Source organism: Pogonomyrmex barbatus, unplaced genomic scaffold, assembly GCF_055798465.1.
Source record: "Pogonomyrmex barbatus isolate J1 unplaced genomic scaffold, ASM5579846v1 scaffold1, whole genome shotgun sequence".
Lineage (NCBI taxonomy): Eukaryota > Metazoa > Arthropoda > Insecta > Hymenoptera > Formicidae > Pogonomyrmex > Pogonomyrmex barbatus.
Window position 1 is genome coordinate 28,301,925 of NW_028297098.1, and position 18,969 is coordinate 28,320,893.

The following is an 18,969-nucleotide window of genomic DNA, read 5'->3' on the forward strand; positions in this document are numbered from 1 at the left end:
GCAATAGAGATTTTAATTATTTTACTAGGTACTTATTTTTCTTCGAGATTTATTTACTGTAAGCAAAATACTTGTTTTATACATCGAGACAATAGTAATATTGTAACTATTCTTGTTTTAAATTATTCTTAAAAAATGACATTATTGTAATATGATAAAAATAATATTTCTAGTATTCTATTACTATTTACATCTTATTAGATATAAAAATAGACATCGGTTTATTACATGCGAGTTATGCATTATTAATCTTAGAATTACATGCATATCTTTTTTACACGTAGATTATATACCGGATTTTTTAAGAACCATGTTTTTATTTTTTATATATAACTTGGTAAAAACATTTTTCAACAAATTAATTTTTTAAAATATGTCAGACAGTGAAATATGATTATTAAATAAATATTTAAATTGCTTTATGTTTGGTTTGGGTTAGATAAAAATACAAGTATTATTAAAAATATTTATGATTTAAAATTTCTATTGGATTTCATGGATCCATGTGTGTAGTTCTATGGTTAAAAGACTGACGTAGATATTTTCATACAAATATTGTTCGAACATTGGAAAATAGCTGGCATATATTAAATAGAACAATTCAAAAAATAACAACTGAAAATATGAGAATTCTAAGATTTGTTTTCTGTTCCTGCATTGGGTGGCATTAAAACTTTCTGTTTCGCTGTCAAACTTCAAATACTTGTTTTATTTTAAATGCAACGAGTGTATACTACTTTAGCTACAAAAAGATCTTGTTTCTTAAATCGCTCAAAACTTTTCAATTATTGTTTTATATATATATATATATATATATATATATATATATATATATATTCTGTTTCCAATATAATAAATTATTCTATTTGTAATTTTGCGGGTAAAATATTCATGTTTCATCAGTATCGTTCTACAAAGAATTGAATTTTTTAAAAATAAAAACATGTTGAAAAACATGTTGCTGCTTTTTTTGAATTGTATCTTTGAAATTATATCACGTAACATACTGTCAATGCAGAAAAATATTTGTCATTTTGTCGGTTCCGCTCATTTTATTAAAATCGATGTAAATGTCTATAATACTTACAATCACAATCCCTCAATCAAAAGGTATAAGAATAGAATCGATATATCAAAGTAGAAACGTGGTAGTTAAAACTAGTAATTTTTATATAATCTAATCACAAATAAGTAAGGCATAATCCAAGTGCGTTATTACTATTTCTTACCGATTCATCGATGAGGTTGATTCGTTACTGTAGCTACTAATACTGAGATAATCTTCAAATATCGAATGACCGGTTCTCGAAAACGTGCACGAAAAATACTTGTGTATCTTTTACCGTGACGTTTTTCGTCGCAGTAAGCCGGACATGTGAAAACAAAAATCAACAGCTAATAATAATCTCAGAGTATATCTACGGTATCGGGAAGAAATACTATACAAGACTACAGTACAAGTCAAAATTTAGATACTCTATAGACAAAATAGACTTACAGTACAATTCTCAAAATTTAGGCACAGTATCATAAAACAGATAGATCTACGGTACAAGAATTTCTTTCATTACAGATGGTTATTCGTATGTCATGTGCTACGTCGCCGTATTATGTATATTTGATATGCGACATGTACTGCAGTATATGCCCTGTTCCTAGTATTTTAAATATTTGTACCGAATAAAACTCGGATGTTTGTAATACATTGTAATTAAAACTTATAAAGCGCTTAAAATATCTCTCTGCGGGCGACACGGTCGTGACTTTGAAAATATCTTTTAAAAAATCCAGTAACAAATAATTAATTTTAAAATAATATTAAAAGTGATAAACGATAAAAATTCATTACCATGTCGCCTGCATCTTGAATGTCTATTTCACTATTCTTTCCTCAAAAGTTACATAATTGGCTTAAGTTGAAACATTGATCGCTTCACGATCTCGCAATCACAGGATCAAGCACTTATGTTTGATCTATGTGCGAATATTAAATTAGAAGAATCTTCGCCTCTAATCGCCGGCATGACGCCTTGAGGAACTTTTGGAAGCGAAAATTTCCGTTAGCGGAAACTTCGTTATCACTCGATAGCAGGCAGACCATTACATTCTTAACTGCCTAATCGTTTCGGCTGTGATAGCTTGCAAATGGCATTGTGAACAGGCATGGACAACCATCCGGCCAACGCGATTCCAATCGAGTCTGCCATCGTCGCGATTCCCAAAGATGCTTCCCGATCCTCTCTCGGTATCTATAATAGATTTCAGATTAATATTAGTTACAGGAAATATCATCAGATGACCAAGTAAAATCCTTATCGCATTAACTATTATGAAATTATATAGTAATTATCAAAATATAATTTATTAAATCCCAAATAATCTAAGAGTTCAAGTCAATAAATTTTTAGAATATTTTTTAAATTAGGTTTAAATATAGCATTTAAATTATACCAATAAAATTGTCAAAATTTTAAATCATTTTAACAATTTTTTAATACAATTGTTTTATGTTATTTTTGTTTTGGAATAATTACAAAAATAATGTTCTAATTTTAGAATATTAGAAGCTTGTTACATTCCGTTTTGGTAACGGCAAGTTAAATTATATAAGACTCAAAGTATTTTTTCATATTATTTGACTTGCATTGTTTGCGATATTATTGAAATTAGAAAATAGCTTCTTTACCTCGGTTGATATTCGATAAAAAGTATTTACATATGCCCCACCGCCAAGTAGACCCTCCCACAGTACAATGGCAAAAACAATCCATATGTTCGGTATGTAATAGTAGATGGTTTCGAAGAGGAGGATTATGACATTAATGAACTGAAAAGAACAATCGGTTTGAAACACGACGAGTTTTCAATCAATATAATTTACGTCATTTTGTTCAACTTCCTGATTCCGGAAGCTCCTGTTGTTACCTGTAACACGGACATAATCCAAATCCTGTTGATAGTAACTATATTCACTGACGACCTCGAGATAAATACACCTATTTGATAATCCACTTGGAGCCATCTGTATTGTTCAGAATGTGTCAGCCAAATATTATCGAATTCGATGAGCTCGTACTGCAAATAAGTTACGCTTGTTTAATTCAACACAACAAATCAGATAACTATTTGTAATGATAAAACTGATATGTCATGGACAATACCAAACGATGCTACGATAACTCCTGCACTCTCCTTCTTAAAAATTTGTAAAATCTAATTCTAAATTTCTCATTAACATGAACTCTTCTGTTGCACAAATAGACATGTTAAAACTACATAATGTTAATAGACAGATAATGTAACAAACAAGGTATAAACTGATTAGAGATGCATATGCGATGAAAAAGCTATAAATAGCTATAGTTATAGATTCTAGCTATAGCTTCTATAACTTTAATTATTTATAGCTAAAATTATATTTAGCTATTTATAGCTAAAATTAGAGAAAATTAGAAAATATTGTTACCAGGCCCTGATTGATGAAATACTCGAACAGATAGACCAGTCCGAGTGGTATCATGTACTTCAGCAAACCGGGTACCAAATTGATCTTGTCCCTGAAGCTCTTCTTGGGGACTTTGATGATCTGCTCCTGGCTGTCGATGCCGTTCTTAGTGATCGGGATTCTGGTGTGCACCGGGTGTTTGAGGATACACCAGAATGTGATTGCTTGCAAAAGCGGCACGGCCAGCATGACGAGCAGTGTGTTCTCAGTGGATAGCACCATGGTGAGGCCAGCGTAAGACACGGCGCCGATTACTCCGGCGCCACCTGTGCCCGATGACCACGTCGAGATCACTTGCCTACGAGAGAAATAATAATAAATACCTAAAACAACGCAGCATAAAGGCCAAAAAGCAAACGTTGTTACTGTTAAAATATAATTATATTAAATAAAATCATGAACCTTAGCAACAAGCATGATTTACTTTTTGGCCTTTATGCTTTATTTTAGATATCTGTTTTTTAACACTGAGACCTGTTTATCACCTTGGTTTTGAAATAATAATAATTAATGATAAGCGAATCTCACGATTATCACGCATCTGAGAAAACCGAGAGAACGAAGTAAATACAAGGAAGTTAAAATTAATGCAAGCCTGTCTTGCGAGATTTCAGTATCATATTCTTGAGTTTCAATTATTAAATCGTCTGACGTTGGAGTTTAACAAGCGACTTGTTATTTAACGAGTGAGTACCTCATGATTCTTCCGTTTCCATGCATTCGTGATTATCTAAAATGACAGGATAACAATGGTTTATAGCGCAGATCCTCTTGCATTTTTACAAAAGAGTGTAATTAGTGGTTAACCACCGTGTTGTTTTCCATCGGTTTATCCAGGAAATAATTATAAACGTATTTATAGAATAGCAGAACGCTTCACGCGCGCATATTTTTATCTTATTTTTTTTTTTCCTCCGTATGAAATCGCGCGCGTACAATTTATTACACATTCGCATATCCAGTATTTTAAGATCTAGGCCGACTTGCCGGCGTTGCATTATCTTATCGCTACTCCGCTGACTGTCACAACTGTCTAAACTGTCAATACTACACTCAATACTCTGGAAATATACCCGGCGCTGCAGCAACAGATGATAAACTCCGGCTTTCAAATGCGCTGTCTCGTAAAACATTCGGTCGATAGCTTCAAATATCTTTCGACAGAATTCACCTTACATTTTATTACATGCTCAAAGTCTAAATCTTTTTCTATGTTTCTTTTTTTTTTTTTTTTCGTTTCTCTCGTCGTCTAAATCACTGAAGCGTAGAAAATTATATGTAATATTCTAGAAAAACTGACTAGAATTTTGTGTGGAAAACCGTCGAATCGATAAAACCTCACACTCGTATCGGAACCTAGAATTCAATTTCCGATGAGCAACTTCCGCTAAATGGACGAGTGTGGCGGGAAATAAACATAACGCACCTGAGATCATAATACACAGTGGTAACAAATGAGCTACTTGTATGCGTTACTTACTTGGAGAATTGATTACTGTAACTGAGCATGGTAACTTCACCCAAGCCGGAGGAGAGCGATGTTATGACGACGCCGAGAATGGCGAGCCATTCGGTAGTGCTCAACGACACCAGGAGGAATCCTGCAGCGGAAAATAACACACAGGTAGCCAGTCGAGCACTGTAATTAATGAGTCGATTGATCGATTAGCGTTTGGACTGACGGTTTGGGCCGGCCGCTTGCACAACCGTGAAAAGGACTTACACGATATCCAAGGCTCCGCCGTACGTCGGATGAGCGAGGATTTAACGGGGAAAAAAAAAAAAAAGGAAAAAATATATCGGAAAGGGAAAACAGTGAGAGGCAGAAATGCTCGGATTACACGTCGGATTTCATACTTGATTAATTTTTCAAGAGATTTGTGGCATTTGGAATTAAAGTTTTATTTGTTTTTCTAAAGTATTTTTATTTTTTTACAGCACGCACGTTATATGCGTGCATGCTTGATAGCATGAAAAAATTATTATCATTATTATAAGCTAATAAAATTTATTATTCATTAGCTGAATAAAATTACATCTTACAAATTTACTTGAAATAATAAAAATTATTTTTAAAATAAGTTATACTAATAAATTTTACTACTAATTTTATTACTAATAAGTTTTATATTAAATGTGTATGTAGTACATGACAAATGAGTACTTTTAGATTAATTAAGCATTTAAGTTAAACCCAGATGTTACAGTTTTTATTATTTTATTGCTTGTATTTTATTTGAAGAATATAATTAAGAGCTTAATAAATCGCTATTAAAGGTATCGTTCAGTCCCGATGTAAATTATCTTGACACTTTTATTGCTATCATTCGGCTAATTATAATGTTATATGAAGCATCCGAGCGTGGAATCCTTGCAGATATCCAGATAAGAATTTTAATCAGAAAGGAAAAACATATACTCGAATATTAATGAGCGACAAATTGCGCAAAGGAAAATCATAGGATCTGGAAAGCAATACGAACATTTCGCGAAAAAAATGAATCACGCGTCGCATTTAGTTCCGTCATCATTTCAATTATCTGCTAATAAAAATAGAATGCTGAATTTTGCAAACGATGTTCGTTTTGCAGTGCTCACTGGCTTCATTCCGACAAGTGATTGCGAGATAACGCTAAGATGCACAGAAGTGCACTTTATAGCGTTACATATATGGCTGAAAAAAAAAGAAAAAAATAAAGATAAATACTCACTGCACAAAAAATGGAAGGAACGGCGCTGTCATTTTGATCGCCAATGCTGGCAAAATATCTGCCAAGAGTATGGCACCTGTCGAAACCGTGTTACATGTACGACTTCCCGACGTGTTTGTGGCGTTATTAGTAGTAACATTTGACGTGTCATCCTAGAAAAATTAAAAAATATTTACATAATGCAATTGCAATCGTAGTGTCTTGGTCTTAGCTAAAATAAAAATTAAAGAAGTGTTTCAAATCTCTTAGAAAAAAAAAAAAAATAAATGAAATTTAACTAAATATTTTTTTCGTAAAAACTCAATGAAAAATCTCATTTTGTAATTTTGTAAATTTTATTCCAACATATAAAAATATTAAGTGAGAGTAAAAGTAATTTTAAAATGTTACGAATACATATAACGTTTCGCACACGACAGAATAAATCTCGTTGCTCCTGATTTGCGTAATGTCGATTATAAATGCGACGCATTGAAAGGACGCTGATTGCACAATATGGCAGTCTCGTGTTATTTTATCAATGACACAACATTTCATTTTTTTTCACTCGGGAATCCGACCGGACGACATAAATTATTAATGCGCGACGATTTTCTTCGTTTAAGACGAAGATTATGTTGTTAAATGTTATCTTTAATATGGATCAAATTCATCAATTTATTAGTGAATTACGACGTAGATCCCGAGAATTAATTCAATATGTATTCAGAATCCTACATCGCATTCTACCGCTGGTCTATTAATATCGTTAGAAAATTTTCCATGGAATGTCTACGGATATTTAATTACGTATCAGACTGGTATCGTATATCGAAAAGAATTTAATCGATACACAAGGATACACAAGCAGCTAGAATCACATTGACCCGGACAAAGTTGAATATTACCAATTGACATTTCAATGTAAAAGACTTGTAAAAGGCTTGACAGGAAGAAGAAGAAGATATCAATTATCTATTGATTGTGCCAATTCGGTTACAGTTACTTTATGTAAATAGTTGAAATTGATGTCTCAAAGATAACAAACTCATATAATATTTTACATTTAATGTTAAAAAAATCGAATTATTAATTATTTAAAGTACTCGAATATTACAATTGATTGATAGATATGTTGCTTCAAAGAAGTATGAATCAGTAGCTTTTTAGTAGTGTGTTTTATACATTGTTTGCATCGTTCTTTACTTTCAAATCTAGGTTAGTATGAGCTTTGTGTACTTATTGATAAAATATCTTACCAGAACTCTAATAAAACGCTTTATCAGAAATAGTCTGACATGTTGATCTAATTTCCAAGTCCACGGAAAGAATTTTCAACAATGTAATTATCGTAAAGATCTTTATTTTCTATAGCGTTCTTCACAAAAAAATAAAATACAAGAATATTTCTAAGACATAGATAAAAGAGAGATAGACAAAATTGAAAAAAATCTTTGAAAATTTGCATCGCAACTGATTGTTACGTCAGTCCTTATAAAATAATAAATTAAAGCGGTTCGCGCTATCTTACGAAGATGAACTTGATACCCGTTGTTAGTCACACTATTGTTATCTGGAGTAGGCAACAATATGGTAAGTTCACTCAGATAATGCTCTTTCTGTCTTGTCTAAATTGACGGACTTTAAATATTCCATTGACTTTTAAGGTCATCGATATGAATTTTCGAAGTTAAATAATTTCTGTACGATCTGTTTATCAAATCATTTTTTTTTAATTAATTCAAAACTAATGATTTTTGTGTTTTGTCAAACAACGTGCAAGAAACATATAAGATTACAATACAAAAAGACATTCAAATAGCATCTAAATATCAAAATTATATTTCTTCTATTATTTTCTAAATTTATATATATTATATATAATTTATTATATTTCCTATTGTGCTCTAATTATAGAACAGAATCCGGTGATATAATTTCAAGTTCTTCCCTAGTTCCGTCAGATTGAAGCCTCCTTCGCATGAATCACGAGGTGAATTACTCACCTTCTCACCGAATTTGGTCTGAAGAATGTCGTGGGCTGCGCTGAGCATCACGACGTAGCCGTAATTGTTGCACAGACCCAGGATCCAGAAGGCCAAGAGATTGCGCCATCGTGTCTTCTTCAAGATAGCCTCCTGGTCGAAAGCACTATCAGCCGCGTGAGAGTTCGTCAGGCTGTTTTTACCCATCTCGAAGATCAGTCCCGAGAAGGATTCCTCTTTTTTCTCCTATCGACCTAATCTCAGGGTAGTCTCAGTCTCTCCGTCTCTTTTCCTTATTCTCTCGCTCCTTTTCCCTCCGTCTTTCAGCTCTATCTATCGTTTTGTCTTCTTTCCCCTAGCTATCTTCAGACTTTGTCCTTGTTACTTAAACGTCCCTTCCTATCCTTCTCTCAAAGCACGTGCGCGCCTGCTAAATCGGTTTGCTACTTGAACCCGTAGGTTCGCTTCTCTTTCTCTCTGCCTCTGTCGGTTTGTCTCTTTCTCTCCAACTTTCCCTTTTCCACTCTCCGTCGTTTCCCTTGCTCTATCCCTGTCGTGAATACCGCCTTGTCCTCTGCCTCTCTCGGCCAAGCTGCTCTGACCTGGCAGCTGCTTCTCCTTTTGATGCGCCTTAGATTCAGCGCCGTTCGAGCTTCGAGAAATTTCTCCGATCGTCGTTAGAGTTTACAGGATGTTCGCAGGATGTAACACGAGACTAATTCGTATTGATCAGCGATAATAATGTTGTTTGGCTCACGTTCTCAAGTGAACAGTTAATTGAAGAGTGATCGGCACCGACTCGCTGTTTTTCTGGTAGCAGAATTATTTGCTTAGAATCGAGTGTTGAGTTCAACGTATTTCTTTGTTGGAGAAAAAGATATTATCTCGTCGTGATTAAAAATACAGCAGTTTGTCTTGCAAGTTTTTTTACTGGTCTTTTAATAGCAACCGATTTAAATCACATTTAGCTTGTACTTGTTGATGACAAATCATATAAAACGAAGCACAAAAATTGCACAGCCTTTTTTTCTTCGTAAATGACAGAATTATCTCGGAGAAAAGTGTCTAGGTTGATTCTGAAACAAATTTTCCGATAGTCTTTTATAGCTAGTGATTAAGGAAGATTAGCTATTAATGACTTAGCTTATTAATGAATCGTTCACGCAACACGTGACATCAAGTTCAACGATCTCCCACCTTTATAAACAGAGAGAACGTTCTATTCGAAAATAAATATTCTATTATATCACATTAATCACAAATATTTCACTAATCGTTAGATTATTTAGACTATTAGAGGTCCTTCTATCAACTTCAGTCAATAATATCATACAAAACGCAGTTTTCTCACAAGTTGCACTTTCTTCCGGGCATGCGACTTTATCATTTAAATTCGCGATCTATGATGCACTGAATATACCTTTTTCAAGAATGACTCAGTCAACTGTTCTTTACTGCTTTCACGGTATCCTCTACATGCACACCCAAGCTTCGAGAAACTTCTCTGCCTTTCTTCCAACCGAGCTACCTCCCGATTGCTCGCGCGTTGAAGCGAATGCGTTTCTTTCAAGACGCACCAACACTACCACTTGCTATCAAATTTTCAAATTTGAAAGCAATACTCGCGATTAAAATCTTGAAGGAATGATGAAGATCAGGATTGATTCGTCGATTAATCTCTGAGGAGTTTCTGTTGGATGGTCTTCTCTCAAACGCGTGGGTTTTTGCGTAGGTTAAACGAATCTTTCAGAAAGCCCAGCGGTGCGATTAACGAGAGCTATTAATGAGAAAAGCAATGTGAGCGAGCTAATTACAATTGCAGATTTGGCTACGAATTTTCGATGAGTTGGTAAACATTTCAGAAAAACGTGTGCCGTTCTTAATTTAGCTCGCGCTCGGGAGATTGGCTTCGCGTTTGACGTTGTTTTAAAATAATGTGTGCAATTCAAGACAAATAGATATGAGGAATAAATATTAATATTTATGTCTATCGTAGAAAGATATTTTACATATGCATCGCATATGCATTGTATAAATATATACTGCCCTTATATAATATTCCGTATTACATTTTTATATTTACATCACCCACGTAAATTCTTCTGAAACTTAAACTAAGATCGTATTCAGCGATTACTTTTGCATCTAATATCTGTCAACTGTCTCCCCGTTAGGCGATGTTAAATTGCATTTTCTACGCTCATTCAAGGACAGCGTTATCGCGCGATTTCGCATGAACTTGCATAAGGAAATCTAAGACGTGTTTTATTCGCAGAATTTTATTCGCACTGTTTAATTTCCCTAACATTCGAACAAGTACGAATAATTTAGCATGCAAATTACAAACCGCACGCACGCACGAATATATATATTTTATGAAGATGAATTTCAAAATATTACATATTAATACAATATTATGTATAATTTATATTATCATCTATACAATCTTCTCGTTGAAATTATTTTTTTTTTTTTTTAACACGACACGTCTTTTGTCGTTTATGGAGCGACTTGCATCGTGAAACGTGAATTAAGGATGCTGACACGCGTGTTGTGATGAAAATACATGCGATATATTGATAATATCTCATGAATGTCATAGAACGTCAAATCTTTAAATGACTTATGCACAAGTTTTTCGAGTAAAAGCCCAAATTTAAATTGCTCGAAAGCGACATCTGTCTCTTATCAGTACTTTTACATAGTAATTTTTTTGCTATCTTTCACGTTCATTGCCAAACAATTCTGTCACAGCAGATAGTGCTAATTAAAATGAAACGCATTATCTAAAGGAAGAGTAGAAAAATAAAAATAAAACAAAGTACGTATTTTGGAATATAAATCTTATTTCTGAAGCAGAATTTGATTGCGTTTGTCGAAGATAGAATGACAAATAAAGTGATAAGTACATGGCAAAATACATCTTAACCATCGAGCATTTCTCTCTACATTGCTTCAGTTCTGATAAATATAAATCTTCTCTTTGTCTCAAGTCTCTCTGTACCAATAATAAAATTTAAATAACAAGATTTGATACCTATTTCATTATCTCGTTTTCGATTTTCTTTCTCTCTTTTCCTATCTGTCTGGTGAGGTTATTATTTTTGTATTATATTTTATCTTATCTCTGTATCTATCAGATGTGATATTCTCGCCTAATAATTTTCTCAAAGTAATCCGCGATTGTCCAAAGTGTCCCGACTCTGTATTCCCGACGTAGGTGCACGTGCTCTATCGCGAGTCACATCCGCTCTGGATAACAATTCGCTGCAGTGACTTTTTGACACGCGACTGGCATACGCCTTGTAACGAGCTGATTGCACTTGACCCACCTTCAACAATATTCAGGCCGGCATCATGCGATATTACTATATTGAAAAAGAAAGCGAGCTGCAAATGAAACCTGATCGCAAACGCAAAATCCCCTAAGTTCGAATAAATATCGTTAATTCGAATAAATATAAAGTAATAATAATAAAGTAATAATAAATAAAGAGAGATTGATTTTCAGAACTGAAACTTCCGATCGATTTCCGCAAGCTTACGATCGCCAGTGTTTAAAATTTGTTATTTGCACTGCATGATTTGTTCAAGGATTTGTTCATGAGTTCATGAGTTGTTTGAATGATTTTGTTTGCATAAGAAAGTTTTTTTTTTTTTTCTTGAAATTTGCTGACCGCAACACTTTTTCCACGGAGTTATCACTTGAATTATTTAAAAATGTCACTTGCGATAAGATGCGAACTACATAGTAATTAATTCATAATTTCATCTGATCGAAGACACAATGCAAAGTTATCCTGTCGTTTTCCGTTAATTAAAAAAGTAAAATGAAATATAAATAGTTTGTATATAATTTTATTGCACATAAAATAATATAACATAATAATTTTTGTTTCGCTTATCGGTCAAATTACGTTATGATTGAGATAAAGATTTGAGACTGTGTTTTATTAATCAAGTTGACCCTAAACGATTCAGCAGCTCTCGTAATAGCCAGTATCTAGTGTTACAGATCTCGTCTAGTTACGAATCTAATATTACTGGTCTTGATAAACCAAAGACTTAATCGTCAATTAAAAATAATTACTAGTTCGTAAGAGCGATTTCAACAGATCAGTCTGATGAAATGCCAAAATTTACGCTTTTATTATTTTGCTTCTAAACCTTCTATTAAATTCAGCGAAACGTATAGGCATTTTCTCGTTTGAGTCATATATGTGACTCATGTTCACTTCCTATATATAAACATTAAAGCTGATATTGTTTGAGTGCCAGAAACAATGCTACCATTGATTAAAAATTGCCCTGCATGAAGAATATGGATCTTCATTTAAAAAGTTTTAATTTAAGAAAAGAATACTTTGTGAAGAAAACGTGACGGTCATTGTCTTCTGTTAACTTTTTGGCACAGCTCAAGCTTTGACTCGTCTATAAATTATCTGGGATGCTTAATCAAAAATAAAACCATTAAATTCATATTATTAATGCAATTTAAAGAAAATTTAAAACATAAAAATATATATAGGTTGTTTATATATATATATATATATATATATATATAAAATAATATTTTTTATTAAAAAAAAGTTTTTATTGCATTGATAATATAAAATTTAATAATTGTTTTTAATTAATCCCAGATAATTATATATAAAAAATTTTGTATCCTAATTCTAACTCGCAGATATATATTTTTATTGTAAAATTCAAGGGAAAAAAAATATATATCTGCGAGTTAGGATTAGGATATGAAATTTTTTATGGATCTTACGATATATTATAAAATTAAAATATACAATACATTTTTTCTTTTTTTCCGCATATAATTTTTAAATAATTCCACAAGATACTCACTTAAAAATAAACTCCGAAGAATTCAACGAAGAATAGAAAGGTCTCTTATACAATAATATTTTAAGAATATCACAATCACAGTATGAAACTAGCAAGTCGTGTTGGTATCACTCTAAATCGGCGATCGCCGAGATTGTCTCAAAGTACCAGCTCAGAGAGACTAATCTAATTATTATCCACAAAGATGTCAAGATTCAGAAGTGTATTGTCCGGAATTTCACGAACAATTTAATCACCGTTGAAACTTGATAATGTAATCGATATATAGATAAGAGCCACGGTCGAGATGTTGTGGTTGCCGCGAGTTCCAGCTCCGGAATAAATAAATTCCTGACGAAATCGGCATATATATCGTCGATATAAGCGCGACCACTCGGTAAGCTCGGCAACGGCATTTCGTTCTTGAACGGTTCCGAACATTCGTAACAAGAAAGTCTGTTTAGTCGGCTTCTGACCGCCGAGCTGATCGGAACTGATTAGTTGGTGACGATAAGCGAGGAGAAGAAGAAAAGGAAGAGAAAGAAATTTAATGCATTCAGAAAAATCCTTTTAATAAATAATAATGTAGTAATAAAACAAAACTCAATTAGATAAAATAATTAAAAAACAGTAAAAAAGTAAAATAGAAAGAAAAGACAGAAAGAAAGAATTTTATTGATTCCTAATCAAGAAAAAATAAAGTTTTTTTTAGCAAAAATAAAGAAATATAAATTTAAATAAATTGAAATAAAATTAAATTAATAATATTGAATAATATTGAAATTTAAAGATAATTAATCAAAAATGGTAATAAAAAATTAGAAAAAGAGAAACAATTAGGAAGAGAGGCCAAATATACATATATTGTTTTACAAGAAAAATTCTAGTATTCTTCAAAAAGCATCATTATTTAATACATCTGTACATGGAACATTGGAGAGATGAAAAAGATAATAATTGACGTCAATTATATGTTACTTGAGGAAATAACATCGCGATATCGCGATAACGTGATAAAATGATGAGCGTGATAAAAATATGTTGCACATAACTGTATAAAGCATAAATACATATATAACGTAAATAACAAATAAGAAATAAAACCCGTCTTATTTTACGAAATTCGAAAGTTATTTCTTAAGATCAAAAAACTTTGTGGAGCTACTTGTGCAGCGAAGTGAACATTCCAAATAATTACTGAATCTATAACAATTTGCTGAATGTTGAATATTTTTATAATCATTCAATCACATTAGTGATGATGGAGCAATATCAACATGGCATTGTGATCACATGGTATCGCTGATTCAATGATATTTTCTAGAGGAAAAAAGGGTCATGGTTCACCAAAAACCTTCGATGCGCGTAACATTGTGTGCATAATACTCGAATAAATCCAATTAAATTCTGTAAGCATAGAGCAACATCTCTTCATGCCCTTGTGAGGCACATTATAAAAAAAGAAGACATGTTATTCGCTGATCGAAAAGATTGATAAAATTAATCGAGAGACATTTTTAAATTGTTACAGTAAAACATTTTTTCGTTTCTAACAAATACCTGTTTCTAATTTTTAACTTAAAGAACAATCTTTTAGAAGAAGAAACAATGTATGTAATCGCACGACATATTTCTGACGTCATTGATAACCGGGTTATCCTTCCTTTGTTGAGTAATATGAGACCGAGCCTCCAAAAGTGATGCAATATTTGTTAAGCAATTAATTTATGAAACACTTTATATCAATCTTTGTAGATTTATTAAGACTAATTTTTAATAATTCTTAGCGTATGCGTGTGTATTTAATTATTTAAAATTTTGATATATGAATTAAATAAAATTCTGAATTAATAAACATATTATCGGAAATCGATAAAAATCTGATCAATTAAATCATAAATCTTGATTACATTTTAATTTGAGTTAGATACATAAAAGTCCAACCTGTCTAAGTATTTCCGACGAGATTAATGAAATGGATAGATAATCGATGTGCATGAGTTCAAGATAAGATTTTAATTAAAAAGCTTGATAAGCATTTTCGTGTTAGTCCTCTGATATCATATACGCTACATATTTCTGTGCTTTTACAAATTGATATAAAAAATGTTAGTTAGAAATTAATACATTGCACAATATGTTTTGTGATGTAAAGATTGCGTCGATAATTGGAATGAAATAATTGAGCAAGCATAATGAATGTTTAACATTGTTCGAAGCAACATGCATATTAAAACTTGTTTTATAAGATTGCGCGTTGCATAAGATCGATATAATATATAATTATGTCTTTAATTAATAAATACATGAGACAAATTCATTTTTATTACAAGTTTATAGAAATCATAAGAAGTACAATATTTAAGAAAGTAAAAACAGATATCTTGCAAATTGCTTTCATTTACAGAAAATTTCTCAATCAGTACTTAAAAAAATTAATGTATAATAAATAAAATCAATCTGTCAAACATTTCCTATTATTTAAAATAAATTTAATTTATAAAATTGAGATATTCAATTCGGCAAATATTTTACATTTAAAAATGATTAAAATTCTTCCACTTTTTCTATATTGTTTTAGTTCTCGATTTATATTGTTGAAAAATTTAAATTAAATTAATAAATAAAAATAAAGAAGAAGAAAAAGTCTAGCAGCTTATAAATTAGTTTGTAATTTCTAGATAAAATCTGCTAATATATATATTTAATTAAAATATCATATAGTAATATTAATCTGATTATTCAAACAAGCAAACTATCCTCCACATTCAATTGTGATTATAATATAAATCTATCAAGTTTTAATTATTCATCTGTTTTTATCATTATGGTGAGAAAACTTTCAGAAATAATTTTGCAAGATCAGTTAATTTACTTATTAATTCTTCAGTAATATTTTTGTTATGAATAAGAATAAATATTTTATCGCTCTGTCATTTTATGTCAACTGATGTGCTCTCGCAGGAAGTGGCAAGACTGTGTCTCCCACCGTCAAAGATCCTTGACTGAAAACCTGCGTTTCCGCGGATATTCCTCTAGGTGAAGTTGTCACACGGCTGTTTCGCATCCTGCTGATCGGCTGACGTCCTCGGACCATCTTATACCATCCCCTTTGACGTTTCGCGAGGGGGCTTCTGATGTCCAGTGCGATCAATTCTTCCTTCGAGGATGCTTCCGTGACCTCTCGGGCCCGTTTGCCAGGACGAACTTGACTGTTGTTGACGTCACTGAATGATTCTTGCGAAAATTCCTCGATAGTTTCTTGTTGTCGAATTTCTTTGGCTGTCTTAATGCTCATTGTTGGAATTCTAAAGCTCGAAACTAAAATTCAAAAAAATATAGTTAGAGATATAAATATAAAATTTTTCTGTTTGAATAAATACTGTTTGAATAAATAATTAAAATTTTTACCAGAGAAATTTCTTAATGCGTGCTTCATAGCATGCGCGATGATTGACAGAAATCCACCACTGTTAGTATTTTCTCTGTTTTGTACGGACGACGCGATCTGTCTTGAATTCGTCATCATTGCGCTGCTCGGAGAATAGCTCTTGACACTCGAGACACTCATTTTCATTTTTGTAATAGACTTTCTGCACAAATTAGGGGTACTCGAAGGCTCAATCGTATTCGAAGATGATTGACCATTCACTGACAGCTGCTCCTGCATCTTCTTCAAACCTGAACTAATCAGAGGCATCAGATCACTGGTCAATCCTTTCGAGTTGCTTTGCATCAGCATCACCATTACCACTGTGTTAGAATCTCCTTGATTTACAGTTGATAAGCTAATATTGCTTTCTTTAGGATTGCACTTTTCCTTTTCTATGCTCTTCGCATTATTTTGGATGACTTCAATGGGCGAATCGTTTAAAAACTTCTTTCTTATTAAAGAGCATTTTGTATCTTTCACGACTTTCGTGTCTTCTGTGATCTTTGTATCCACTGTGTCTTTTGTGTCTTTCATATTTTTCGTAGTGTTTGCTTTTTGCGCATTTGTTACATCATGAGCATCTCCCTCTTCCTCCGTTGATGTATTCAGAATATCCCGCATATAGGACTCTATCAGATCTTCGATCCCCACGGCGGTTTCGTAATGATCGGAGAACCTCACCTTCTTCATGACGTTTTCACGAATGTCATCTAATTTCGGTGAGTCCTGCAGAATGTTTTCTGTAGGCATCGTCAAGTTCATATCTGAAGACGACACCTTGTTTGCATTCGCAGTTATCTTCTCGGTTTCGTTATCCGTGGTCTCCTTCTGCTCCTTCATAATGTTCAACTTCCTGCCCGAGTTAGTTCTAGAAAACTGTTCGTTCTTAGCAGTCCTAAAGGGCGTTGTTTCTCCGTTTGAGATGTTCTGCAAGAAGCTGAAGAACTGCGTGTCCTGATTATTGCTCTTCGAGGTCACGTCACTCTGTATGATCGGCGGCGTTTTCAGGCTAAAATCCGGCACGCAGAGCGTCTCGAAATCGACCTTCTGCCCGACGAACATCGGTGTGCTGGTCTTCCGATAAATTTCCGGCGGTGTGGAAAACCTGCTACCGTTGTAGTCGCTTCCGCTAGAACACTTCGGTTTCTTCTGGAGGAGCTCGTGATTGTTCGGCGATGTCAAACAATGCCAGCGTTCAAACCACTTGCACGCAGCTGAAGTTTCATTAAAAATCATGGAGTTAACATATTTAGTTAAAAAATATCCGACATTAAGCATCACATAGAAAATTTATTTTTACAGATTTAGAATTTATACACATAATTTAGAAACTTTTGAAATAAATAAACTGTTTATCTATATATATCTGTAATTAGTTTTTTAAAATATTTTATATTCTTTAACATATAACTAATAATAATTCTAACTTAAATATATATTTTAAAACACTTTTGTCTTTTATATGTCTACATGCAATAAAAGTTTTAAATAACAAGATTAAATAAAAACAAAATTTTTAATTAAAGAAGAAAAGCATCACGTTTCCACATTTCCTTTTACTTCCAACGAACTATTTATTACTCGAGCCTAAAGAGAAATATAAATTTGTTCTGTTGTAATATTAATTGTTGTAATGTTAATTCGTTCATTTTTATATAATATTGAAATAATGAAATATTTTAAAAATAACAATTGCTTCTAATTAATAACACAAAACTTGTTAAAAATTTGCTCTAAGATTGTTAGATAATGATGTTTGTTTTCGACTTTTGCCAATTAAATCTTAATTCGCTAATTACCAATGGATTTAAAATCTTCTTTAGATTCAAATAAATCACCGCACAGTCGGCAATGTAACGGCAGATGTTTGTCCACTATATGGCACAACAATTTCTCATCCTTCAAATTCAGTTTTGCGGACTCATACTGTCGTATCGGCAGTATCTTAGAAGCGCACAGTGAACAATTGACATTCACATCGGGATGCGCTTTGTCTACATGACGATCGCGACACTTCATGCAACAAAATGTCTTTTTGCAAAACTGACATACTCTGTTCACCTCTCCAAAATGTGAGATCTTCGAAAATCGATGTGCAACGCTTTTAATAAATATCTTGTCTCCCAACATATCCAACCGCGATTGCCAAGACGATCAGTTGTTTACTAATCAAATGACAAACCGTTCACATCCGTGAAATAATAAGAAGTAAACAGACATCTACATATATGTATAGATAATATATATATGTAAAAGATAATATATGAAAATAAGAATTTGTATTCCAAATACGAACATATACATCATGTTTTCATCAAACTTGTATCTACAATTTGTCAAAAACGAAAGATAAACGTGGAATGCAATTTCGTTTAATAATTAATTAGTATTTCAAAATTAAAAAATTTTAACTTTTATTTTACATTCAGAAGAAATTACCATATATTTTTATATTTTTTTTTTCAAGATAAAATGAAAAAATTTTATTTAATTGTAAAAGTCAAGGATTCTACATTCGAT

At 32.5% G+C, this 18,969-nt stretch overlaps 2 protein-coding genes across 3 annotated transcripts; both read right to left on the bottom strand.

The window, feature by feature from the left end:
• Positions 1-32: 32 nt before the first annotated feature.
• On the bottom strand, positions 33-13,382 carry Cln3 (CLN3 lysosomal/endosomal transmembrane protein, battenin). Of its 2 annotated transcripts, XM_089082763.1 has the most exons (9): positions 13,038-13,382; positions 9,601-9,957; positions 8,202-9,256; positions 6,217-6,368; positions 4,986-5,144; positions 3,467-3,803; positions 2,926-3,075; positions 2,687-2,827; positions 33-2,249 (listed from the first exon to the last, which is right to left on the bottom strand). In XM_089082763.1, exons 3-9 carry the CDS (start codon positions 8,385-8,387, stop codon positions 2,109-2,111), a joined length of 1,266 nt encoding a protein of 421 aa, XP_088938889.1. In that variant the 5' UTR covers positions 8,388-9,256; positions 9,601-9,957; positions 13,038-13,382; the 3' UTR covers positions 33-2,108. The 2 variants fall into 2 exon arrangements, with proteins under 2 accessions (XP_088938889.1, XP_088938883.1); XM_089082757.1 differs by lacking the exon at positions 9,601-9,957.
• Positions 13,383-15,013: 1,631 nt separating this feature from the next.
• LOC105433339 (uncharacterized) lies at positions 15,014-18,875 on the bottom strand. Its single transcript, XM_011648612.3, has 3 exons — positions 18,249-18,875; positions 16,428-17,663; positions 15,014-16,337 (listed from the first exon to the last, which is right to left on the bottom strand). The coding sequence occupies exons 1-3, from the start codon at positions 18,577-18,579 to the stop codon at positions 15,955-15,957; spliced, it is 1,950 nt and encodes a 649-aa protein (XP_011646914.2). The 5' UTR covers positions 18,580-18,875; the 3' UTR covers positions 15,014-15,954.
• Positions 18,876-18,969: the final 94 nt, after the last annotated feature.

Coding starts and splice junctions, on each gene's coding strand:
- Cln3 (XM_089082757.1), bottom strand. CDS start 8,387: ATGGGTAAAAACAGCCTGACGAACTCTCACGCGGCTGATAGTGCTTTC. Junction 5,145..6,216: donor TTCCTTCCATTTTTTGTGCA/GTGAGTATTTAT, acceptor CATTAATTACAG/TGCTCGACTGGCTACCTGTG. Junction 2,250..2,686: donor TTTATCGAATATCAACCGAG/GTAAAGAAGCTA, acceptor AATCTATTATAG/ATACCGAGAGAGGATCGGGA.
- LOC105433339 (XM_011648612.3), bottom strand. CDS start 18,579: ATGTTGGGAGACAAGATATTTATTAAAAGCGTTGCACATCGATTTTCG. Junction 17,664..18,248: donor AGAAGATTTTAAATCCATTG/GTAATTAGCGAA, acceptor ATGAAACTTCAG/CTGCGTGCAAGTGGTTTGAA. Junction 16,338..16,427: donor CGCATTAAGAAATTTCTCTG/GTAAAAATTTTA, acceptor TTTGAATTTTAG/TTTCGAGCTTTAGAATTCCA.